This window comes from Leucopleurus acutus (genome assembly GCF_964270905.1).
Source record: "Leucopleurus acutus genome assembly, chromosome: 16".
NCBI lineage: Eukaryota > Metazoa > Chordata > Mammalia > Artiodactyla > Delphinidae > Leucopleurus > Leucopleurus acutus.
Window position 1 is genome coordinate 66,613,908 of NC_139158.1, and position 26,005 is coordinate 66,639,912.

At 48.7% G+C, this 26,005-nt stretch overlaps 1 protein-coding gene across 1 annotated transcript in view; it reads left to right on the plus strand.

Moving 5' to 3' along the window:
• Positions 1-4,358: 4,358 nt before the first annotated feature.
• The window catches only part of BPI (bactericidal permeability increasing protein), a gene marked incomplete at both ends in the record, with an annotated part of 29,454 nt that continues 7,807 nt past the window's right edge, over positions 4,359-26,005 (plus strand). Inside the window, 10 exons of the mRNA XM_082857298.1 lie at positions 4,359-4,488; positions 6,985-7,099; positions 8,360-8,488; positions 9,978-10,139; positions 11,652-11,715; positions 17,473-17,536; positions 18,889-18,980; positions 22,170-22,346; positions 23,360-23,419; positions 24,845-25,012. Of these exons, the coding sequence (XP_082713424.1) occupies positions 4,359-4,488; positions 6,985-7,099; positions 8,360-8,488; positions 9,978-10,139; positions 11,652-11,715; positions 17,473-17,536; positions 18,889-18,980; positions 22,170-22,346; positions 23,360-23,419; positions 24,845-25,012 (1,161 nt within the window). The remainder of the gene's footprint in view (positions 4,489-6,984; positions 7,100-8,359; positions 8,489-9,977; positions 10,140-11,651; positions 11,716-17,472; positions 17,537-18,888; positions 18,981-22,169; positions 22,347-23,359; positions 23,420-24,844; positions 25,013-26,005) is intronic.

Consider the following 26,005-nt stretch of genomic DNA (forward strand, 5'->3'; position numbering starts at 1 on the left):
TAGCAGGAGAGAATTTGAGTGGATGACAGAATTTTTCTATATCCTTATTGTGATCCTGGTTACGTACACATAGCTATATATGCATTACAATTCATAGAACTAAAAGAAACTATAAGAAGTAAATATGGCATAATATTAAGATTTTATAAACCTGGGTAGTCTATTCTTATCTATATGTTTGAAGTATTTTACAGTAATGATAAAAAGACCAAAAAAGAGGAAGAAGAAGAAGAGGAGGAAAAGGAGGAGGAGACATTGGAATAAGCCTGTTTAGACGCAATGGCTGGAGCTGCTGCAACCATCTTGCAACTGTCAATGAAAGATTCATCAGTAGATCTAAGAAAAATGAAAAATTTCATTCACACCAAGTTGAGGATTATAGCCCAGGAACTGGAGAAGTTAATCTGTGAACTTAGTTCCTGCTTCTCCATTCTCTGGCCACTGAATAAAGCTTGTATTGTTTCAATCTAAAACAAAACAAAACAAAATGAGAAAACGAAAAAAAAAAAAACAAACAAACCCAGGAACAGCATCTCAGAAAGCTCTGAGAACTGTTCCACCCATTAGAAGTCAAAACACAGTTACATAAGTTTTTTGAGACAGAGGGCTGTACGTTAGATGACGTATTATTGACATTTTACACAATTCAGATATGCAAGTACAAGGTGATGGGCCATGTGATCCCCTTACAAGATCAAGAAGGAATGTTACCTTTAAGGAGTTCTCTTGGTGATGCTAGGAGAATGTGGCTCTTTAGGGTTGAGCAGGTATTTCTGCCAACAGGGAAGTTTCGGTCAATGCCTAACGCAATGCACAGTAGAGGGGAGAGAGGAGGCCAAAGGGCAGAGAAAATTTTTTTTTTTTGCGGTACGCGGGCCTCTCACTGCTGTGGCGTCTCCCGTTGCGGAGCACAGGTTCCGACGCGCAGGCTCAGCGGCCATGGCTCACGGGCCCAGCCGCTCCGCGGCTCGTGGGATCTTCCCAGACCGGGGCACGAACCTGTGTCCCCTGCATCGGCAGGCAGACTCTCAAGCACTGCGCCACCAGGTAAACCCCAGAGAAATTTTTTTACATTTAACTTTTCTTGTCTTGCCATTAAATGTGAATTTGATTTCACACAACCATGAAGGAAGCCAGTGTGAGGGTAAATCTGAGACACTAGGAGGGCAGAGCAGACAGATGTGGAGAGATGGTAAATGTCTGTTAGATGTTGAATTTTTTTTTTAATTCCCATTTTTATTGCAAATTTGTTTGTTTTTGTTTTTCTTGGCTGCACGGCATGTGGGATCCTAGTTCCCCAACCAGGGATCAAACCCACACCCACTTCAGTGGAAGCACAGAGTCTTAACCACCGGACCTCTGGGAAGTCCTGTTAGCTGTTGAATTAATCAGAACCTCAAACCTGCCCTCTCTCTGGACTTTGTCTCTGAGATATTATATGTGTTTATTGTTGAAGCCAACGTGAGCTGGGGATTTCTATTCCTTGGGTTGAAGACATTGTCACTCATACTGAGTAGAGAGTCAGGCCTGAAGCAGTAGGACACCTCCATGGCCAGTGGCAGAGCTGAAAAGGAGGCCAGAGGGTCGCTGATGGACTCATCTGGATTTGACTGATCAGAGGGAAGCCAGTGGGGCTGGCTGCTTCAAAAACTTGCCCATTGGTTTTAAGATTCTGATGTAGTGGCGGTGTAAGTCATCATCATGTGAGTTTCCTCTTAATACTTCTTTCCTGTCTGACACCCTCACAGATGCAACATCTGCCTGGACCCAGGGCACTCAGGAATTTGGGGCAGTTGGAGCTGCAGGTGTTCAAAACTGTGTAAGATAACTCTTCAAAAATCTAATTGTCTGACAAGTCATGGATCTATATGTTTTGGCATCTATCTTCCTTGTACAGATACAGACATGTGAGTCTGGGGGCCCAGGAAGGTAGAGCTAGGGTGAGGACCCAGGGTGACAAGTCCTCTTGGAAAGCTGGAGGGGAGAATTCTTCTCTCCATGAAAGGCAGTGTGACCTTGATAGGGACATAATCGCTCTGTGACTCAGTTTCCCCAACTCCAAAATGAACAATAATCATCCCACCCTCACAGGTTGTTTTTAGGCTTGGAGACAATATATGTAAAGTGTCTGCCACATACTAGATGCTCTGTGCATGGTCACTGTTTTCATTCTTAAGCAAGCCAGAAGGATTCTTGTTGTGGCAGGTTGGGGCAGGAAGGGAGACCCTTTTAGATACAGAGGAAGAGAAGAAAGAAAAAAAAAAAACAAACTCGGGAGGTCTCATGTCCTCCTGGCTCAATGGGCTTCATTAGGCTTTCATCAAATCAGAGTCGGGGAGACAGGGCGCCAGGGGGCTGATGAGGACTCAGCGGAAGAGAAGCCATCCTCCCCCTCTGCAGCCCCGCCCCTCCTCTAATCACCATGGAGATGGTGCGGCTGCCCAGCGGGATTCCTGCCCACACCGGGCCTGAGGCTGCTGCAAAGGGAGGGCCAGGGGCAGAGCAGACAGAGATCCTTCGGGAAAGCTGGTGTGGAGATGGGGAGTATGTGCTGGTCACCGCCCCCCTCAACCCCCAAGACACTGAAGGACTCAGGATGGTGTGGGATGCATCTGCGTTTGAATCCCAGCTCTGCTAGCAGCTAGCTGTCTGACAGTGGGAAGAACACTTCCCCTCTCGAACCCTCAGGTTCTGCATCTGTCAAAGGAAGCAGTAAAAAGGAATAAAAACAAAAGCTTGGTGAAGAAAACTGTGGGATGAGGAAGCAATGAAATACCGTGCAGTGCAGGTAGAAGGAGACGGAACCCTACATACTGTTCATTGAAGAAAGGGAACTTTACAGAACTGATCGGTGTGATTCCGTATTTCTTTGTTGAAAAACACACTCTGTCTACACTTACCAAAAGGGGGGAGGGGGGAGAGAAATGCTCTAAAATACACTTCTGCTTGTCCTCTCTGGAATTAGGGATTGCAGGTAATTTTTATTTTTTTAGTTCTTTCTCAAATTTTGGTCAATGAATATGGATTACTTTTAAAGCCAGAGTGACATTAATAGCTACCATTTGTGGGCTTATTATGCAGGGGTGTTGTGCTAGGAGCTTTACGTGGTTTAAAGCCCTTTATGTCTTCACAAAAACCCAGGGAGGGAGGGTATTCTGTTTATCCCCACTTTACAGAGAGGAAATTGAGGTTCAGAGAGGTTAAGGGGCTTGACCAAGGTCAAACAACCACAGAGTGGCAGAGTTGAGATTTAAAACCAGAGTTAAGATACCAGACTCCAAAATTCAAGCATTTAATTATTACCATTTTTGCCTCTCAGGACAAGAAAATAATCAATGTTCTGTTTCCTTAAATGTTTTACTGTGGAAAACATCGAGGGAATCAAAAATAGAAAGACAAATATAATTTTCAGTTATAAAATGAATGAGTTCAGGGGATCTAATGCACAGCAAGGTGACTATAGCTAAGAGTACGCCATTGTGCACTTGGGATTTGCTAAGAGAGTAAATCTTCAACCTTCTCACTACACACACAGAATGATAACTATGTGAGGTGAGGGATGAGTTAACTAGCGCGGCTGGGAAAGTCACTTGACAATGTACACATTTATCGAAGTATCACCTTGTACACTTTAAATGTACACTAGACCCTTGAACAATGCAGAGGTTGGGGCACTGACCCCCCCGACAGCAGCCGAAAATCCATGTATAACTTAAGAGTCGGCCCCCATATATGCGGTTCCACCATATCCGAGGTTCCACACCTGTGGATTCAACCAACCACAGATGGTGTAGTACTGTAGCGTGTATTTATTGAAAAAAATCCCCATATAAGTGCACCTGCACGGTTCAAGCTTGTGTTGTTCGAGGGCCAACTGTATCCAATTTTATTTCTCGACTGTACCTCAGTAAAGCATTAAAAAAAAGAAAAGAAAAATATAATGAGCACTGATGTACCTACCACCCAGCTTCCAGGAAGTCCTTAGATAAAGGGATTGGGGTGGGGGTTCAGGGAGGGAGAAGGGGTGCTTAGGGAGGAGAATGATGCCCAGAGCCAGAAGTCTCAACCTACACACACCACACACCACACATACAAACACACACAGCATACCACACCACACACACACCACACACACAGACACAGGGCTCCCAGGCTCCACTGCTGGCTGCTCTGGGGCTGTGGCCCCGACCATGGTGGGGGACGGCAGGCAGGCAGACGTCCATCCCTTCTCCCGCCCCTGCTGTGTTCCTTCCTCTTTTCTACATTCCACTGACTTGCACTTCCCCAGCTGCCTCATTTGTAGGTCCCTGGGTCCCCTCCAAGGCCTCGAGGTTTTGGCAGCTCTGCAGGACAAAGACATGGCCAGGGGCCCTGATGACACGTGGAGGTGGGCGACCCTGGTGGTGCTGGCCGCCCTGGGCACAGCTGTGACAGCGACCACCAGCCCCGGCGTCGTGGCCAGGATCACCCAGAAGGGCCTGGACTACGGTAACTGGATGCCTTCCTTTTCTCCCCTCCAACCTCTGAGGAGCACTGATTGAGCACCTGCTGTGTGCAGCCCTTTACATCCAGCGTACGGCCTGCTCACAGCTCCTCCAAGGAGGCCCTCTTACCCCTGTGTTACATATGGAGAAGCTGAGATAAGGTGAGCTACCCAAGGTCACAGGGCTGGAAGCGGCAGCACCGGGATTGGAGCCCTGGCCTGGAGGACTCTGAGTCCAGTGCTCAGGTCCCTCATGGTCCCCTCCCTCTATGCAATACCCAACTCGGGCTTCTAGGCCTTTCACTTCCTTCCAAGCTGGCTCTCAGCCCTGATTTTTGTCTCAAGGTCCCTGGCTCAGTCTTCAGTGGGGGGAGGCCCTCCCCCAGGGCAGGAGCTGGCAGCCATATTGTGCACACTAGCCATCTGGGTGACCCAGAGAGGGTCCCCCAGGCCATGCATCCAGGCCCAGACAGAGGAGAGACTGGCATGAAGCAGCCCCCTGACCTGCTCAGATCGGTGCCAGGCACTGTGCTAAAAGGACGTACCGTTACTAGCGACCTTTACAGATGAGCAGACAAACTTGGAGGAGGGACTGGGAAGTGGGCGGCCTGGAGCTGAGCTCTGGTCTTGACAGATGTACCAGGGTGGGGCTGCTCAATGCTGCCTCTCGGTGGCAGCGAGATGAACTGCAGAACAGTGGGGGACAGCCAGTGCCAGAGAAATCAGATCCGGAAGGCAGAACCACAGCCGCAGTGGACCCCTGGGGAATCAGGACAGGACCAAAGGCACCTGGTATCCCACCCCTGAATTCCTACCCCAGCCCAGGCAGGACACCTCTGAATCCCAGGGGTGCAGACGGAAGGTTCCCCATGAGCTAGGAGAAAGGATTATGTCCCTGCTCTATACCCAGAGCTGGGGTGGTTCTGAAGTCTTCCAGAGAGCAGAGGCTTGGGCTCGGCCTTTAAGCCCAGAAGTCTTCATGTCCTGTCACAGCAGCCTCAGTTCCCCCTTCTACTCACACCCCATGCGGCAACCAGTGAGAGTTGTGAAATACAGCAAAGCTGCCCATTCCCCCTCTTTACTTACACTGTTCAGTGGTTCCCTAGTGCCCTCAGTGGATGTCTTGGGCTTGGCATTAGAGACCCTTCAAGACCTGGCCGCTGCAGACCCACAGATCGTGGCCATCCCACATTTTCTTTTCCCTCCGGGCAGTGACAATCTAGGCATTGTTTACTTTTGAACCCCCAGAAGGCCTATCCCAGGGCACAGGCTCTGGGACCAGAAGGCCTGGATTCCAGTCCTGCCTCCATCACCTGCCAGCTGTGCGGTCACCTTTCTGAGTCTCAGCTTCCTCATCTGTGAACTGGGAGTCGTAACAGGACCTACTACCCAGGATTGTTCAGATTCAGTAACTTAATACGTGTATAGAGCCCAGAACTGTGCCTGGAACAGAGTAAGAGCTTGATAACTGTTATTATTATTATTACTATTATTATTCTTACTACTTCCTAACTGGCTCCTGGGATCCCTCATCCTACTACTTACTCTTCTCATTTAACGTGTTTGCCTTTTAACTGGTTTTTTGATGCTGTTAACCACGTAATAACTGATGGCAGAATTCCTGACCCTGGAACATTCATTCATTCATTCCTCCAACAGGTATTAAGTTCCAGTCACTGTGGTAAAGACAGGGGACGTCCGTGACGTCTACCACTGACCTTGGGGGGCTTACATCTAGTAGGGAAGAGAGATAGTAGTAAAAAAAAGTCACATGAATAAATGCATAATTACAAACGGTAATGGGAGCTCCAAAAGAGATGCCCACACATCATGAGAATGATAACAAGGGGGGATCGCTCTCATCTGATGAGTCAGAGAAAGTTCCTAGAGGAAGTGATGACTAGAACGACCAGGTGAAGATGAAAGGAAGGGGCTTCCTAGGCAACAGGAATGGTACATGCAAAGGTCCTGTGGCGAGAGAGTCTGAAAGCCAGAGAGATAGAGTATCTGTGAGGGCAGAGCACAGAGCAGATGTTCAATAACACCCTCAGGATGCATGACTGGGTATTTGGAGGGGGTGATATTTTAAACTAGGGGTTGGCAAATGACAGCCCATAGGCCAAATCTGGACCAACACGTGTTTTTGCATGGCCCAGGAACTAAGCATGGCTTTTACAGTTGGAAAAAATCAAAAGAAGAATCCTATCTCACACCATGTGAAAATGATATGAAATTCAAATTCCAGTGTCCATCAATAAAGTTTTATTGGAACACAACCATACCTACTCATTGACATATTGTCTACGGCTGCTTTTGTGCAATAAAAGCAAAGCTGAGTGGTTGTGACAGAGACAGTAAGACCCACAGAGCAGAAAATATTTGCTCTGGGGCCCTTGACAAAAACCTTAACTTGAGCCCTGCTTTAGATCTTTCCAATCCCAACGTCCCTGCCATGAACAGGCTGCACACCTCTGACCACTGACCCCGCTCTTTCCCCTCAGCCTGCCAGCAGGGAGTGGCTACTCTGCAGAAGGAGTTGGAGAAGGTCACAATTCCCACTTTCTCAGGAAGCTTTAAGATGAAGTACCTTGGGAAAGGGAAGTATAGCTTCTACAGGTAAGGTCCGTCAAGCTCAGTCCTCCATGTGCAGGACTGTAGTGTGTTGGGGCCACCAAGACCTAGACTCACAGAGCCACCGACTCCTAAACTCAGAGACATTAGGATCCCAAAGCTAATGTTTACACCATCCCAAGGGGATCCAATCCCCCAAGCTGCATGTGGAGAAAACCACACAAACGGTCTTTCAGGCACTCGCCGTGACTCCTGCGCGGATGTCACGGACCCCCAAACTCTGTGCCAAGCCCACATGTTAATTAGGATTAGGGGTGGGGGTGAGGTTTCAAGGACAGAAAACCTAGTCCAAAATGGCCTAAACCAGAAGGTATTGGCTCACAAGTCCCTGGAATTGTCTGTCTTCGGGTTCAGCTTGAGGAAGGCTCAACTGTCACTGGACCCTGTTTCTCTCCTGCCACCTCTCAGCACCGCTTCCCTCGGGAGGGCTAATTCTTGGGTAGGGCCTCCCCGCGAAGCACTCGCCAGCACCTTCTCAGCACTCCCAGCCCTGTGGGCGGAGGGCACCTTCTCCTTACAGCTCAAGCAAAACTCCTAAGATTCACTCTGATTGGTCCGTCTTAGGTTATGTACACACTCCTGGACCAATCACTGTGGCCAGGGGGATAGAAGACACGAAGGAGCTTGTGCTGAAGTCTCAAGCTCCACCCCCTGAAGATGGCGGTGAAGTCAACTTACTTTGGAGCGTCACGGACTAGATGTGGGGAAGGGTTCCTCCAAAGTAAATGGCACTTCTGTCATCACGAGAGAGGGGAATGGGTGCTGGGGAGAGAAATCCATAAATGTCCTCTAAAGAATTTTATGCACTCACTCATTCAACAGATATTTTTGAGCACCTACTGTGTGTCTGACTCACCAGGCTATGCTACAGTAGTGGAAAAATGGCAGACACATTCCACCCTTTACAGAAATTGTAGTCACTGGGATAATCTTCACTGATCATCACACACCCTGCAAGACAGAGGTTACTGTGCTCATTTTACAACATGAGGAAACTGAGGCTCAGCATGATTAAGTGATGTGCCCGGGGTCACACAGCAGTAAACTGAAGAGCAGGGTTCAAATGCAGATTTGTCTGACTTCAAAGCCTAACCACAGAGCTCCCCAGGCTGCTCTCATGGCTTCTGGGTTCTTTTGGAATAACTGGGGTAAAGGGCCAGGATGGAGGGGAATGCGTCTGCACTGACCACTGACTGAGTCCTTGTGGGGACACTTAGAGACTAACTGATCATTTCTTCTTTGCAGCTTGGTTATTCGTGAATTCAAGCTTCCCAATTCCCAGATAAGACCGTTGCCTGATCAAGACCTTGATCTCTCCATCAAAGATGCCAGTATCAAGATGAGTGGAAAATGGAAGGCACGAAAGAATTTCATGTGCGTGTCCAAGCTCAGTGTTTGTTGAGTGTGTGGGTGAGTTCTTGGTGATATTTGGAGGAGATGAGAGCCAAGGTCTCGAGAATGCCCAATTTTTGCCTGGCCCATTACCATTTGCCCCCTCAGAGTTCCTGGGGGAACTTTTCACAGAAGAATTTTCAACATAACCCTTGGTTAATAGCTGAGAATTTTCCCACATCTCAATGCAGGGCACGGGCAAGGCTGAGTTGGTGCGTGTGGCTTAGGATGGAAGGCTAAGTGGGACCTTTAGTTTACCCCTTTATCAGTTAGCTATCGCTCTGTAACAAACCATCAGTGACCGAAACTCAGTGACCTCAAACAAGTCATATATCATCACTTACCTATCTATGTGTTGACTGGGGTTCCCTGATGTAGGTTGACCTCAGCTGAGGTAGCCGTGCTACACAGGTATCTCCTCCTCCCTGGACCAGTGGGCTACCCAGAGCATATTTAGTGATGGTGGAGGTGCAAAAAGGGCAACCAGAAACATGCAGGTCCCCTTAAGGCCTGGGGGGGGGATTGAACTGGCCCATGGTCACTTCTATTCGTATGCCATTGGCCAAAGCAAGTCATGTGATCAAGTCCAAGGTCAGGAGCATGGAAATACACACATATCCCCCCAAGGTAGGCAATGGTGAGGGTATGGGTGCAGGGAGGGGTGAAAATTGGGGCAGATTCAGACCCAAACAACAGCTCTGAATCTAAATATTGGGCCCTCCCTGCAGTGACTCTGTGCAGCAGTGACAGTGACTCAGACTGACCTGTAAGTTTATCAGCTTCTCCTTTGTGGTGAATCCAGGGAGAAAACAGACACTTTGGTGAGGAGAGGGGCGTGAGTCTGCCTTCTGTTACAAGGACTGCTGGGTGTGTTCATTCCCCACAACAAGAATTGCTTACTTCTTCACTTGGGCTGTTTCACATCTATCATTTCACTACTGATCACACACACACGCACAAAATGATAACAATACTTCCTCACATTATGGAAGAGTTGACAAACTACATTCACACTCACTGTCTTATCCCAAACTCATTTCATCCCTGAGGGAGGAGTTATTAACCCCATTTAATGAATGAGGGCATTAATTAAAGTCATTGGTGCCCCAAACTCAGCTTTCTAGTGGCAAAGCTGGTGTCCCACTGCTGGTCCAGGGTCTGGGTAAGGAAACTGAAGCTCAGAGAGGTTGAGAAACACTCTCAGTGCCACACAGCACACAGGCAGAGGCTGAGGCAGTAAGAGCAGGGTTCTGCCAGGCAGACATGGGTTCAGACTTCGGGTTGGAATCCTGGCTCTTTCACTCAGCTGCTGTGTGATCTTGGGCAAGCTGCCTTCCCTCTCTGAACTCCCTCTCCTCACCCAGAGTGGAGATAATAGCAAAACCTGCCTTCCAGCATTGGTGTGAAGTCTGAATGGCAGCGAGAAGAAAATGCTTTTTGCTCCAAGTCTTTTCTTTCTGTTTCCCGTCAGCAAAGTCAGCGGCAACTTTGACCTGAGTGTGGAGGGCATCTCCATTTTGGCTGGTCTCAAGCTGGGTTATGACCCCACCTCGGGCCACCCCACAGTCACCTGCTCCAGCTGCAGCAGCCACGTCAACAGTGTCCGCGTACGCACCTCACGCAGCAGCCTGGGGTATGATCTCCTGGGGCTGTGGATGGGAGGAGGGACAGGATTGTCCTAGTTATTCTTTCTTTTTTTATAAATTTATTTATTTATTTTTGGCTGTGTTGGGTCTTCGTTGCTGCGCATGGGCTTTCTCTAGTTGTGGCGAGCGGGGGCTACTCAGCTGCGGTGCACGGGCTTCTCATTGTGGTGGCTTCTCTTGTTGCAGAGCACGGGCTCTAGGCGCGCGGACTTCAGTAGCTGTGGCACACGGGCTCACTTGCTCCGCGGCATGTGGGATCTTCCCGGACCAGGGCTCAAACCCGTGTCCCCTGCATTGGCAGGTGGATTCTTAACCACTGCGCCACCAGGGCAGTCCCTGTCCTAATTATTCTTGTATTCAGAAAACACATCCCAAATGCCACTTCTATGCCAGGCCTCAGGTGTAAGGGGACAGGGGTCTACAGATGGAACACACAACATCCCTGCCTTGAAGAGTCACTCACTCATTCAATATTCATTCAGCAAACTTTACTGAGCACTTATGCTCCGGGCTGTGCACTAAACACTTTAAGTGCACCAAGTTATACAATCCTTACCACAAGCCTGCAAGCATTCATCTCTCCATCCATCCAACGAATATCGACTAAGAATCTGCTATGCACCAGGCTTACGCATCGTGCTCAGGAAGTAGCAGTGGTCACTAAAAATTTGGCCTTGCTAACAGCGATTGGAGACTTACTGCATGCCTGGCACTGTTTCAAGCATGTTCCTTATCTCATTCAATCCACACAATGGCTCTGTGCAGTTCGTCAATTATTACCCCATATTCAGAGGAGACAAGACACGGAAAGAATAGGAAATAACCTGAGTTTTCATCCCTAGTGAGTATTGAGAAGGGATTGGGATTCAGCCCAGGACTTGCTGGCCCCAGAGTCTTAGCTACACAGTCCCTGCTCTTTTGAAGCTTCCAGCCTGTGGGGAAGACAAACATTAATCAAATCATTGCATTAATGAATGGCTCACAATAAGAACTGAGAAAAAGAGGTACAAAGTGCGATGAACACATAGAACTGGAGGATCTGACCTAGTCTGGGGGCTGGCCATTTCATTTTCTTTGATGAAATGACATTTCAATTGAGATGAAAAGAATAAGTAGGAGTTAATTAACTTGGGGACAAGGGGTGTTTTAAGCAGAGCGAAGAGCATGTGCAAAGGCCCTATGGTGAGGGGAAGCACAGGACACAGGAGGATACAGCAAAGCAGTGTGGCTGGAGTATAGAGAGAGGGAGTGGTGAGGACTGAGGCTGAGATGGGATGGGGGTCCAGCCGTGCACCTGTTGAAGAAATAACCTCAGAAACAGGTCACTGCACACGGGGGAAGAAGTGTCTGATGGGGGTGCACAGAGTTGGAGCCCAGGGATGAGGGAGTTTAGGTTTATTTGGAAAAGGGAGGAAGGCTTCCCAGATGAGGCAGCCTTCAGAATGCATCCCAGGGACACCTGGGAAGCCTCATGCATGTCCCCACGTGTCAATCTCCAGGTGGCTGATCCAACTCTTCCGTAAAAACATCGAGTCTTCGCTCCGAAACAGCATGAACCGCAAGGTACGAGGGGCTCAGAATCTCACCTCCTGTCAGAGCGGGTGGGGCCTTCTGTGTCCACATACCTCACGCATCGCTGGACACTTCTGCTCTCACCCAGACCTCTTTTATATATATATATATATATATATCTTTATTGGTGTATAATTGCTTTACAGTGTTGTGTTAGTTTCTGTTGTACAACAAAGTGAATCAGCTATATGTATACATGTGTCCCCATATCCCCTCCCTCTTAAGCCTCCCTCCCAGCCTCCCTATCCCACCCCTCTAGGTCGTCACAAAGCATGGAGCTGATCTCCCTGTGCTATGAAGCAGCTTCCCACTAGCCATCCATTTTACATTTAGTAGTGTATATATGTCACTGCTACTCTCGCACTTCGTCAGAGCTTCCCCTTCGCCCCCTGTGTCCTCAAGTCCGTTCTCTATGTCTGTGTCTTTATTCTTGCCCTGCAGCTGGGTTCATCAGCACCATTTTTTTAGATTCCACATATGTGTGTTATTTGTTTTTCTCTTTCTGACTTACTTCACTCTGTATGACAGACTCTAGGTCCATCTACCTCACTACAAATAACTCAATTTCGTTCCTTTTTATGGCTGAGTTCCCTTGTATATACGTGCCACATCTTTATCCATTCATCTGTCGATGGACATTTAGGTTGCTTCCATGTCCTAGCTATTGTAAATAGTGCTGCAGTGAATATTGTGGTACATTTATCTTTTTGAATTATGGTTTTCTCAGGGTATATGCCCAGTAGTGGGATTGCTAGGTCATATGGTAGTTCTATTTTTAGTTTTTTAAGGAACCTCCATACTTTTCTCCATAATGGCTGTATCAATTTGCATTTCTACCAGCAGTGCAGGAGGGTTCCTTTTCTCCACACCCTCTCCAGCATTTGTTGTTTCTAGATTTTTTTGATGATGGCCATTCTGCCTGGTGTGAGGTGATACCTCATCGTGGTTTTGATCTGCATTTCTCTAATGATTAATGATGTTGAGAATCTTTTCATGTGTTTGTTGGCAATCTGTATGTATACTTTGGAGAAATGTCTATTTAGGTCTTCCACCCATCTTTGGATTGGGTTATTTGGTTTTTTGATATTGAGCTGCATGAGCTGCTTGTATATTTTGGAGATTAATCCTTTGTCAGTTGCTTCATTTGCAAATATTTTTTCCCATTCTGAGGGCTGTCTTTTTGTCTTGTTTATGGTTTCCTTTGCTGTGCAAAAGCATTTAAGTTTCATTAGGTCCCATTTGTTTTTTTTGTTTTTATTTCCATTTCTCTAGGAGGTGGGTCAAAAAGGATCTTGCTGTGATTTATGTCATAGAGTGTCCTGCCTATTTTTTCCTCTAAAGGTTTTATAGTGTCTGGCCTTACATTTATTTAGTCTTTAAACCATTTTGAGTTTATTTTTGTGTATGGTGTTAGGAAGTGTTCTAATTTCATTCTTTTACATGTAGCTGTCCAGTTTTCCCAGCAGCACTTATTGAAGAGGCTGTCTTTTCTCTATTGTATATTCTTTTTTTTTTTTTTTTTTGCGGTATGCGGGCCTCTCACTGCCGCAGCCTCTCCCATTGCGGAGCACAGGCTCCGGACGCGCAGGCCCAGCAGCCACGGCTCATGAGCCCAGCCGCTCCGTGGCATGTGGGATCCTCCCAGACCGGGGCACGAACCCGTGTCCCCCGCATCGGCAGGCGGACTCCCAACCACTGCACCACCAGGGAAGCCCTCTATTGTATATTCTTGCCTCCTTTGTCAAAGATAAGGTGACCATATGTGCGTGGGTTTATCTCTGCTCTCACCCAGACCTCTTCAGCAGTCCCCCACGGCCCTTGGAAAGCACATGTCCAGCTCTAAAAATCAGTCATGTCAATTTTCCTGGGGATCCAGTGAGAAACTAAGAAAGGGTCATGTGACACACACACGGCAGATTCCCCCGTGCTTGGACCACCTCTGCTCTTCTCCCATCATTCTTCCCTGCAGAGAAACTACCATTCTCTTGCACTGAGCCCCTCTCCTCATAGCCCTCCAGCCTCCTTCCCCATCCCCCAACCCCGAACCCCCTTGGTAGCGATACCCACCCAGAAAACGTGCAGCTGATGAAGCTGCTAGACTAGAGTGTGGTCAAACTATGTCCTGAGGCTGGAACTGGTACGAAAGACAGACACGGACCAGAGCTTCCCAAGCCTACCTTCACCCTAACCCCCGCCCCACACAAGCCAACCTCTTCAGCTGAGAAAAAGGGCCATTCCTTGGGCTAGTTTTCCATTAATAAATTGTCAGTCTCCAGGAAATCCCTGAGCCTGTCTCCCAAGACAAGTGAGCTTGAGTTTTCTCAAAGGGCAATGGGGAGCCATTGAAGGTTTTAGGCAAAGGGGTGACCTGGCCAGATCTGTGCTTTAGAACAACTTCTTTGGCTGCCGTGAGAATGGCTGGAGTGACCAGGAGTCTCGGGGACACTGAGGAGGCTTGTGCAGTCTTCCAGGTGGGAGACCTTGGTCTCCCAGTGAAAGGCACTGACAACATGGGTAGGGAGACATCCATCAAATGAGATCATCTATCTGAAGGCCCTCTGTCAAAAGTTAAAAAAAAAAAAAAAAGTCCATGCCTGGTGGTCAAAATGCATAACAGAGGAGATTATAAAACAGGTTTTAGAGTCAGAGTCTCTGGGTTTTGATTCTGGCTCCAGGGCTTAGCTGTGTGATGTTGAGCAAATCACTTGACTTTTCCAAACCTCAGTTTCACCATCTGTAAAATGGGGACATTGATACCTTCTTCACCAAGCCGTTGTAAAGATTACTAAAATAGTGAAGGCTCCCCAGCAGCCTGGCTCAACCGTAACTCAACCATCTTTGTAATTAAGTAATAGTATGAGGGGAGTGTTAGCATGTATTTAACGTAAAGAACTATTGAAACAGATTATTTCTTGTTAACGCCTTAAGAGTGACCCCTTGAGAGCAGCCAAGCTGAACAGTAATAACACTGAGACACAGATAGAGGAAGTGATAGGGCTGGGCTTCAAACCCATGCCGCCCCATCTCAGAGGTGAAGCTCTTAATTAGTCTAAGATATTGTTTAGAAGAGAGTATGGGCCTGAATGAATGAATGGATGGATGAATGAATAAATGAAGTGTCAGGGTGTCCATGATGTTACAAAGGCCTGGAAATGGCAAGGAATGAGTTTGGGAGTCCACTCCCCAGGAATTCAGAGAGAAGAGTGGGCGTCTGGGGGAAGGAAGGGTCTATATAGGGTGTGGATGGGGGTGGGGGCGGAGGAGGGTGGCAGCAGACAGGCAGGCGCCAGGCTGCCGTGTGATTTGCTGTGATTTGGAGCCCCCTGGTGGCCCTCATTAGTAACTGGCATTGGAGGGCAGTAGCTGAGGGCAGGCAGCCCAGGTGTCCAGCTGGCCCTTCGCTGCCAGATGTGCCGCCTGCTCTCACCTTTGGGCCACTTGGAGCAGAGGCACGGGTTTCTCCGACAGTGACATTCTTAGTCTCCTTGGGACATCCAGAGTTTTATGTGATAGAAACACACTCCATGAAAACCAGAATTTCTCCCTCCTTCCTTCCTTTCCTTCCTCCCTCCCACCCCCCCAGATAAAATAACTTGATTGACAGTGGGGAAGGCGGGAGGGAAGTGTGGAGGGCACACTTCCACAGGGCAGATAGGGGGACCAGTACTGTGGAGGAGTGGGAACCTGACGGGTTTGGTTGAGATGTGCTGGCCTTGGGGGCCTGTGGGACATCCAGGGACTTGGTCCAGGAGGCAGCTGGACTCTCAGGCTGGAGCTCAGGGGAGATGTCTGGCTGCAAACCAAGGTCTGGGTGCTGGCCGCAGGTTGGGAACGTGGAGCGGGGGACCCAATCAGGGTCCCCCCAGGCATGGCTGAGACAAAGATTCAGGTGCGAGTGTTTTATTGGGCGGGGATCCCAGGCGAGGGGTGGGGAAGAGAGCTGGGGACAGGAACATTATTGAGTGGGCTACCACTCTGGACAGCTGGGGCTCAGTGCTGCGGGACTTCGGGGCACACACCTCAGAACTGTCCCAAAGGGGTGGGGAAGATGGGTATTTATCCATCAACTCTCACCCCTCTTTCTGGCTGCTATAACTCCTTGGCACTTGGGAGCAAGGTCCAGGGATTAAAGTCCTCAGGCAGGGAGAGTTGCTGGGTGTGTAGGGCGCTGTCATGCCAAGCGCAGGGGACCCCCGGGGTGGACCAACAATGTCCCACAGGGGCCATGGGCATGTATGGCAAGCTCCAGAGGGGCTCCTGGGTGGAAGGAGCGGGGAGTCCCAGGAGATCAACATCTTCACGAGGGAAAAGGAGCTCACAGGGTGTCCGAGGAAGAGGAAGTAGCGGGCCAGGTGGAGAGCGGGGAGGGTCCTCAGTCAGAGACAGTGGCCCATCATGCCAGGGGCTGCCCAACAGTCAAGAAATGCAAGGACTGGAGAGACTCCGTTGGATGAATGAGGTCATTCAAGACGTGGGGGGAGCAACGTCGTGAAGGCGGGGCTTATCTGACCACCGCCACCTACTGCACCACCTACCCCATCAGCCCCAATGGGTCAAATTAAGGAAGCCTGTGATTTTAATCCTCTATTCCAGCTGTTGCTTCGAAACAAATAGCCCCACATACAGCGTCATCCAGCAACGACCATTCGATAATGTTCACGGATTCTGTGGATCAGGAAATCAGCAGGCACAGTGGGACCAGCGTAGCTTGTCTCTGCTCCATGATGTCTGTACCTCATCTGGGAAGACTCCAAAGCTTGGGGCTAGAGTCATCCGGTGGGATCTTCTCTCAGGTCCGTGGTGCCTGAGCTGGGAAGACTTGATGCTCGGCTCAACTGGGGCTGTTGAGTGGAGCATCTACCCGTGTCCCCTCCATGGGGCTGGGGCTTTGCACAGCTCATCAATGGGTTCCAGAGGGAGCATCTCAAGAGACCAAAGTGGAAGCTGCACAGCCTTTTATGACCTCACCTGGGAAGTTACACAGTGTCACTTGCGCTGTTTTCTATTGGTTAGAAGCAAGTAGCCACCCCGCCCACCCAGATTGTAGGGGAGAGTTCACAGACTCCACCTCTAAATGGGTGTGACAGGGCCACATTCCAGAAGAGCAAATGGAATGGAAAATACAACCCGCAGGGCTCCATTTTACAGATGAGAAAATAAGGGTCTCTTTTCTCATAGAAATGGAGTAACTTCCTCAGTGGCAAAATCAGCATGTGACCCAGGGCTTCTCAGACCAGTGCTTGTTCCCCTATGAGTTATGGGAGGGGGACGGCTGGGAAGTCTTCTCTGGCCACACAAAGCAAAGATGAGGGTGCCCACCCAGGCTTGAGCAGAGGACCTGCCCCCTGCTCCTAGAAGCACACACAGGGGAAGGCTGACATCTGACCACCTCCTGTTCGTTTTTTCACCACCTCATTCCACAAAGGGTCTGAGTGCAAACAAAAACAAACAAACAAAAAAATCTCACATTAAAAAACAGAAAACATAAATACCCATCAGGAAAGCTCCATGCCAGAGTAGGAAGTAAAATGCAGATGTGCAGGTCATACAGTCATATAAAGTTACTATTTCCAAGTTACATGTTGAACTCTGAGCTTCCTGGTGGCCAAAGAGAAAAGCGAAACTTGAGTAGTTATATGATTTTCAAGGAAACATTCAAGAAGAGCAAAACATGTCTGGATAATTATTCTCAGAGGACATTTTCCACTATAGGAAAACTTTGCTGATCAGTTCTTTTGTTCTCCCCAGATCTGCGAGGTAGTGACCAGTACCGTATCCTCCAAGCTGCAACCTTATTTCCAGACACTGCCAGGTAAGGAGGCTGGGGTAGAAGGGGGAGGGGGTGAGGGACACAGGGAGAGTGTGATGGAGCCAGCAATTTTCCTAGGCAGGCCTGGGCTTGGGTGGGAATGGGTAGCACAGATTATTTTCAAATGGCATCAGATCCCCTATTGGGCCAGGTCCTTGTGGCAGGTCCAGAAGTTTAATGGAAAAGCAGCTCTGCAGGGGCCAAACAACAAATACCTGCAGCTCTCTGGAGCCAGAGATACATAGCTGGCCTGAGATCTGGGGCTGATTGCTTCCCCTCTCAGGGCCTCAGTTTCCATATCTTTAAAATGGGGACAATCTTCTCTTTCCCCAAATGCTTGGTAAATGGTGAAGGGCTGCAGTAGGTGGGGGAGGACCCGTATGGCCAAGTGCTCACCATGTGTCATGTACCCAGCAGAATGGTTTCCTCTCGGCCTCCTAACACCCCACTGAGATCACTGTTTTGTCCCAATTTTACCACCAGGAAACGGAGGCTCAGAAAGGAGCCGAGACTTACCTGAGGTCAAGAGGCAGTAAGAAGCAGAAACAGGATCCCAAGCCTGTGCCCCAAACTGCTGCCTGGGCTGCCTCCCTGTGGAGCCTGGTTTGGCTGGCACATGGCACATGTCCATTTCAGATACATTCCCTTCCCCCAGGCATCGCCCCAGCCCCTCCAGGCACAGGGCCCCTCCTGGGCGTGTTCAGTGCAGTTGCAGTGTCCAGGGTTTGGCCTCACCAGGCAGGAAAAAGATTTTGGCTTGAGTCCCAGCCTTGTCGCTCACCAGCTTTGCCATCTTAGACTAGTTACCTTTTCTGAGACTCGGTTTATTCCCCACTAACATGGGAAGGAAGGGCTAAAGGAGAAACCAATATTTATTTAATCCTCATTGATTACTGCTGGGAAACAGAGAAACCACTCAGACCTAAAGCCAGTCTGAGCTCAGCCTGGGATATTATCACTGCTAATAATGATTCCTTCTGGCTTGACAATGTACAGGGCATTGTCAAGGTCACTAGTAGTACCCCATTTTACAAATGAAAAAATGTGGCTCAGAGAAATGAAAGGACTTGTCCAAGGTCACATAGATTTCAATTCAAGCCCAGGTCTTTCTGCTCCTTGACTCTGTTTTAGCCACGTCTCCGGGCTGTTGGAAGAAGGGAGAGAGATGATATCTGTGAATGTGGGGTGTGGGCTCATTTTCCTTTAAGGAGACCTCAGGGAGGGCTCCCTGGAGGAGGTAGGAATGGAATTAGCACTGCAGGTCTTGATTCAACTTTAGGGGATGCTGCCCCTGCATCCCAGGCCCCAAAGATGCCATGGGGAGCCAGTTCATGGTCCATCTTCTTTCCCCCTAGTGACAACCAAAATAGACAACGTGGCTGGGATCGATTACTCTCTAGTTGCACCTCCCAAAGCCACAGCTGATAACCTGGATGTGCTGTTGAAGGTAAGACTTACACCAAGAATCATACACCCTCACACCTTTGCCTCAGACCACCTCCCCCCGCCAGACTCCCCATCATCCTTGGAGACAGATCTCATGACTCCACCCCTTTCCTATCCATCCTCACTGCTCTCCCCAGTCCACTCTCCTCATCTTCTCCTGGTTCCAGTCCCACTGGCCCTCCGGCTATTCCTGAAATGCACTGCGACTGCTCCCTCCCCAGGGCCTTTGCACTTGCATGCTGCCCCTTCTAAACAGGAGGCTCTGGCCCAGATATCCACAGAAACTCTCCCTTTCCTCCTTCAAGTCTTTGCTCAAATATCTTCTCCCTAAAGAGGCCCTCCCAGACCACTGTTGCTAAAATAGCGCCCTCCTCTTCCCCTATATCCTGCCTTATTTTTCTCAGCAGCACTTAGTACACACGGTCGCAAGCTTGTCTCCCTCAATGTGATGAAAGAAAAGGGGCTGTGATTGCTTTGTTCTTTTTTTTTTATTTAGTTTTGTCTGTGTTGGGTCTTTGTCGCTGCACACGGGCTTTCTCTAGCTGCGGCGAGCGGGGGCTATTCTTCATTGGGGTGCGCAGGCTTCTCATTGCGGTGGCTTCTCTCGTTGCAGAGCACGGGCTCTAGGCACGTGGGCTTCAGTAGTTGTGGCATGCGGGCTCAGTAGTTGTGGCTCGTGGGCTCTAGAGCGCAGGCTCAGTAGTTGTGGCACATGGGCTTAATTGCTCCGCGGCATGTGGGATCTTCCCGGGCCAAGGCTCGAACCTGTGTCTCCTGCATTGGCAGGCGGATTCTTAACCACTGTGCCACCAGGGAAGCCCGCTTTATTCTTTACTGTATGTGTAGCACCTAAAACTATGCTTGGCATATAATAGGTGCTCAGTAAATATGTATTGGATGGATGGGTGGATGGATGGATGGATAGATGGAGTTAGTTTCATTTCATGCCACTTTCCCCCTCATTCCCCAGCCTCCAACCAAACTCACTGGCCTTGCACTTCCTCAGCATATCCAGCTAGTTCCCACCTCAGGGCCTTCGTCCTGTCCATTCCCTCTGCCTGGACTCCCCTCTTTCCCATGCCCTCCTCTACCCCACTGGCTTCTTCTTATCCTCCAGTGGATGTGGGCTGGGTTGTCGCTCCCCGAGCAGCCTTCTCGGACCTCCTCAGCTGGAATAAGTCCCACTCCCTGAATCCCCTCCGGATGTACCTCAGTCCCTCCACAATCGGTGATTGGCTTGTTTGTTTACTATTTACTTGTTTGTTCTAAAACACATTTGATGTCAAAAAGAAAATGTAGAAAACACAAAGGAGCAGAGAAATAAATAGGAGGGAAGGAAGGGAGGAAGGAAAGAGAGATTACCCTAATATTACAACTCAGAGATATGCACTGTTGACACACAAGTTACAGTCTCCCAACCCTCCAATCCTTGTCTCTGCTGAGACACAAGAAATTACACACACACACACACACACACACACAGACATGCGTAACAGAGGCAGAAACAAATACACATAAAAACCACATATATAGACGTAGAAGTACATACACGCACACGCATGTATACGTCATATTTTACATTCTGTTTTACAACTTTTAAAACCAGAACAGTATAATGTGAACATCTATCAATGAAATGTCCTCCCGTAGCCCTTTTACTGGCTCTTGGGTCTCTCAGTGGACAGCTTGTGGTAAGGTACGTGGACAGTGCCCCCTCCTGGGGTGTCTGTGCTCTCTCCATTTCTCCCACAAGTTGAACCAGAGCTGCCTCGAATATCCTTATAGCTGGATCTCTGCCCATCTTTGACTATTTCCTAGAAGTGAAATTGCTGGACCAAGTAGTACAGTTTTTAAAAAAATCTAAGTGATACGATGGAATAAAAGATTAAAACAATTCTGTTTATCCCTAGCAAATGAGAATGTCCTGTTTATTGCCCCCTATCCCCACTCGGGGCTCCTGCCCAGAGGTAATGGCTGTCAGCCGTGGAGGGTATTAGCCCTCCGGTCCCCTGGTCCTGAGCATGTATGTGAAAGCCCATCTAGTTTTGCTGAGAATCTGTTTGCACGTAGGAATACACACTGTTCTTCACTTGCTTTTCTCACCTAATGATATACATTAGAGCCGGTTCCTCTTTGGTACATAGGTCCACCTGTTTTTTTTAATTTTTGTCTTTTATGTTTTCTTTTTTTGTCTTTTTTTTACACCTGATATTTTTAAGAGTTGCATATGGTATTTATTCTATAATATGAGTGTCACAGTCATTAATTGTAAATAATGAAATGATCCAAAAGTACAGAGAACATTGCACCTTCTCACGTACCCACAACCCAGATTTCAGACATGTTACATATTTTGTCATAGTCACCTCTGATTTTTTTGAAATGAAACATTGTAGAAATAAATAGCTGAGGCCCCCTTGGGGACCCTCTACCCTCCAGGGAATCACACGGATGACGTCCCTGTGTGTCCTTCTTGCCTGTGTGTGTCACTAATGCGTATATAGTATGTTTTATAGGCCTTTAAATTTTACATAAATGGCATTCTAACATATGTATCCATCTACAATTTGCTTTTTTATAACTCAACATTCTTGTTTCTTTAGCTCAATAAGTGATCTGTTTTTGCAACGTGTTGCCAAATTGCTCTTCAGAAACATAAACGTATAATCCCCAGCAGCATGTGAATGCTTTCATCAAAAACTGGGTAGTATGAGCTTAAAATACACACACACTTAAAACCGTTTACCGCTCTCTTGAAAATTTTGCTAATTTGATAGATGAAAACAAACAAACAGAACCTCCTTGTTCTCTTAGGAGAATTTCTGCACTTCTTTGCGAGGTTGAGGCAGAGGCAACGGCGTGGTTGGGCGTGTGCTTGCCGGACTCTGGCTGCCCAGGTTCAGTTCCTGACTCTGCCACTTACCCTTCTGAGTGACCCTGGGCAAGTCACTTCACCTCCCTGAGTGTCCTCTCCTGTAAAATGAGTATAATCTCACCTACCTCACCGTGTTGGTGGGAAAAGCACTTAGAACGTAGCCCCAGGAGGAGATGCTATTGTTAGTTTCTGGCCATGGCTTTCTCCTCTGTGAATACGTGATTGGTATCCTTAGCTCAGTTTTTCTTGGAATGGAGACATCGAATTGTAATTCCTGAAGGATGCCCAGGCTCACTCTGCCGCCTCCTCCCCCAGGGGGAGTTTTTCAGGCTGGCCCACCGCGGGCCCCCTCCCTTTGCCCCGCCGGCACTGACCCTTCCCAACGACCACAACCGCATGGTGTACCTGGGCATCTCCGAATATCTTTTCAACACGGCTGGGCTCGTGTATCAAGAGGCTGGAGTCCTGAATTTCACCCTCAGCGATGACACGGTAAGGCCAGGTGGGCTCAGAGTGCAGTAGACGGTCTGGATCTGAGTCTTGGTTCACAGTTGGGGAGATCAAGGTCTGGACTCTAGAGTCAACCAGACTTGAGTTCAAATCCCAGCTCCCCTCTTTTCCAGCTGGGTGACCTTAGGTGGTTATTCAGCCTCTCAGAAGCTCGGTTTCCTCTATTTCCTCCAAAGGGTGTAATGAGGGTTAAATGAGATATGAATGCTTGTGCAGCCCCAGCACGGGTTTATCAGCACGGAGGAAGTCCTCTGAATACTAACAGTAACAGCCAACGTTGACTGAGTACTTGCCATGTGTTGGTCTGTAATCCAGCCTTATCATCATATCACCGTTATCGTCATCATCCTCATTGTATATTTGTGGCTGAGTCCTGCTCTGGGCCTCAGTTTACCCATCTGTAAAATGAGGAAACGACCATCTTCTCCAGAGTCTAGGAGCAACCTGATCCCACCCTGGTCACCACCCGCACAGGGTTCCTCCTACGCTGCTCCCTGAAGAGATGCCACATCCTCCCTCTCTGTAGAGGCACCAAAGGGATGCTGACCCCCACATGTCCCCCTGTGGAAATAAAGAACAGCCACCCGAATGAGAACTCTTCAGGGCAAGGGAGTCAACCTCTATCATTTGCGTTTGGCAGAGAATTGAAGGCAGACAGGGGGCAGGAAAGCTTTGTAGTGAAAAAAAGGGAGGGCTTCAGGTAGGCTCTTATGGAGGTCGTCGGTGCGGGGAAGCTGGAGGTGGGCTAACGTGCGCATGGGCCGGGCAGCCTATGGGATTGGTTTGAGCAGCATATTTGACTTTTTCAATGCAAAAAATAGGGAAGCTGGCAGTCACTGATCGTGCCCTGACCCTTCTGGGTCGGCATTCTGTTGTCATATGTGGTCTGGCCATGGTCTGTTTGTATGTTCAGCCTCTCACCCCTCATATGGAATTTGCCACCCAATCTATAACATAATCTTCCAAGATCCTTTTCTCTTCCTCTCTCACTACAGTTACCAAAGGAATCCAAGTTCCTCCTGACAACAAAATCCTTTGGAACCCTCCTACCCCAGGTGAGAAAGGATCTGCTCCCCTTTAGGCAGCTCGGTGAGGAGGCCTGGGGGAGCTAAGTAGGACAGGGCTCTGCTGAGCGGCCTGCCGAGAGCGCCCCTCTCCAGATCCAGAGGCAGCCCAGCCCGAGAGTATGGAAGGAGCTGCGTGCAGCCCATCCCCGGTACAGAGAAAGGCTCCAGGCACCCACGTGATCAGGTGTGAGGGTAGATGCTGAGGGCTCATCCGTTCAACAAATATTCATTGAGTGCCCACCACCTTTCTGGGGCCCTGTGCTGGGCGTCTAGCAAAACAGACCATATCCCTGCCCTCCTGGAGCTCCAGTCCAGTGGAGAGAGAAAATTATTGTTAGAAACCCAAAACAATCAAAAAGAAAATGCAGACTGTGATAAATGAAGCCAACAGTAATTGGCTGAAGTTGATGAGGTCACTTCAGACAAGGCAGCAGGGGAAGGCCTCTCAGTCTGCTTGGCGGCCATAAGGAAATGCCACAGACCAGCTGGCTTAAACAACAGAAATTTATTTCTCACAGTTTTGGAGGCCAAGAAGTCCAAGATCAAGGTGCCAGCAGATTCAGTGTTTGGTGAGGGCTCTCTTCCTGGCTTGTAGATGGCTGCCTTCTTGCTGTGTCCTCAGATGGCCTTTCCTCTGAGCACATGGAGAAAGAGCAAGAAAGCTCTGGTGTCTCTTATTAGGACAGTAATCCTGTTGGACCAGGCCCCAGTCTGATGACCTCATTTAATCTTAATTACTTCCTTAGGGCCCCATCTCCAAATACAGCCACACTGTGGGTTAGGGCTTCAGTATATGAATTTGCAGGGGATGGTGGGGGGCAGGGAGACCCAAACTTTCAGTCCATAATGGCTTCTTCGGTGGTGGTACTTCCAGAAATTTTTATACAGGAGGTACTGGTGTAGAGGAGGTGTGACTGGTAGGGGGCCAGGGGAATTGTCTTGAGGCTTCATTTGCATAACGATAGCATTCTTTTTACTCAGACTGTGAATTTACCTGGGGGAGGATTGGAGGCTAGCTGAGATGGGGGTATTGCCAAAGCTCTCCTCTGTTCCCCCTTGAAGCCACCACTGCTCTCTAGACTTGAAGGAAGGAAAAGAGCGAAGCTAGGGAAGAATACAGGACAAGGATTCAGGGAGAGGGAGCAGAGAGTGCAAAGGGTTTTAGATGGGAAGAGAGCGGGTCATATTTGAGGAAGAGAAGTCCCTTGTGGCTGGAGTTAAAGGGCGAGAGGTAGAAGCATGGGGCGTGAGGTTGGCAGGGTACCAAGTGCTGAATTATGCAGTCTTTACGATTTATTCCAAAAGCAATGGGAAGACATTGGTGGTGTTTATGCGGGACCAGGACAAGATTGGATTTAGAAACATTTTAATAAAATTGCCCCTTTTGTTGGTTGTCCCTGCTGGGGGCTGCAGGTGGCTAAGATGTTCCCTGACATGAAGATGCAACTCCTCATCTGGGCCTCCTCCCCACCGAACATTGCCGTGTGCCCCACTGGCCTTGACCTCACCTTTGCCCTGGATACCCAGGCTGTTGCTGTCCTCCCAGACTCCTCTTTGGCCCCCCTCTTCCTGCTTGAGATGGTAAGCTGCTCCCGGGTGAGAACAGATGGGGAGCCCTGGACAGGGCCAAGAGCATGGCCCTCAGAGTCAGAGGGACCAGTGTGAATCCTGCCCAGACTCAAACCTGGACTGTGTGTTTCCAGGGCCTGAGACTGGAGCCACTGTCCTACTGCTTCTGACTCCTACCGGCATTCATTCATTCCGTTGTTCGTTCCGTCGTTGGCTTGAAATATGCGTACTATTTCCAATTCATTCACTTGTATCTGTGGTCATTCAATTATGTATTTGTGGATTTGTTCATTCATTTATTCATTCATTTATTCACTTGACTGCTATCTTGAAATATACTATATCTTTGCTGGTTCATACGTACATTCATCTATTCCATTATTCATTTACTTATACCTTTGTTCAATTGATCATTCATTTGTATATTTGTTCATTCATTCCTTTATCATTTATTCACCCATGCATATCTTTATTCTGTCCTTTGTCAGTTTAATCCTCCACTTATTCAAGTATTTATTCCATGATTGACTTGTGCATTCATTCATTTGTTCGCTCTGTCACACCGCAAACATTTGGTGGTACCCACTCTGGCAGTTGAAGGCGAGGGCCAGATTCTCCCCACCAGGAGGTACTCAGGTCTGCCCAGTCTCAGGCTGAGGCCCATTTTCCCCACTTTGCAGATTCAGTGGGTTCTGAGGGGGTTGCCCAAGGCCGCACAGACAGTGGGCAGGAAAGCTGAGGTTGGGAATCTTGGTTTCCTGACTCAGTAAACATTCGTTGTGTGAATGAATGTCTGTGGGAATAGGGCTGGCCTGGACTCCAGCCCCACAGCCTGTCTCCCACAGTCCATGGGAGTGGCCTGGGAACGCTGAAATGGTCTCAGAAGCAGGGGGAGAAAATGGTAATTGGTTGACAAGCCAGGACTCATCAACAAGCACAAGGTTTGCAGAAGGAAGAGTCCTCTCCTCCGTGGTCCCGCAGGTGGGCTTCTCTGCCGAGCCTTTG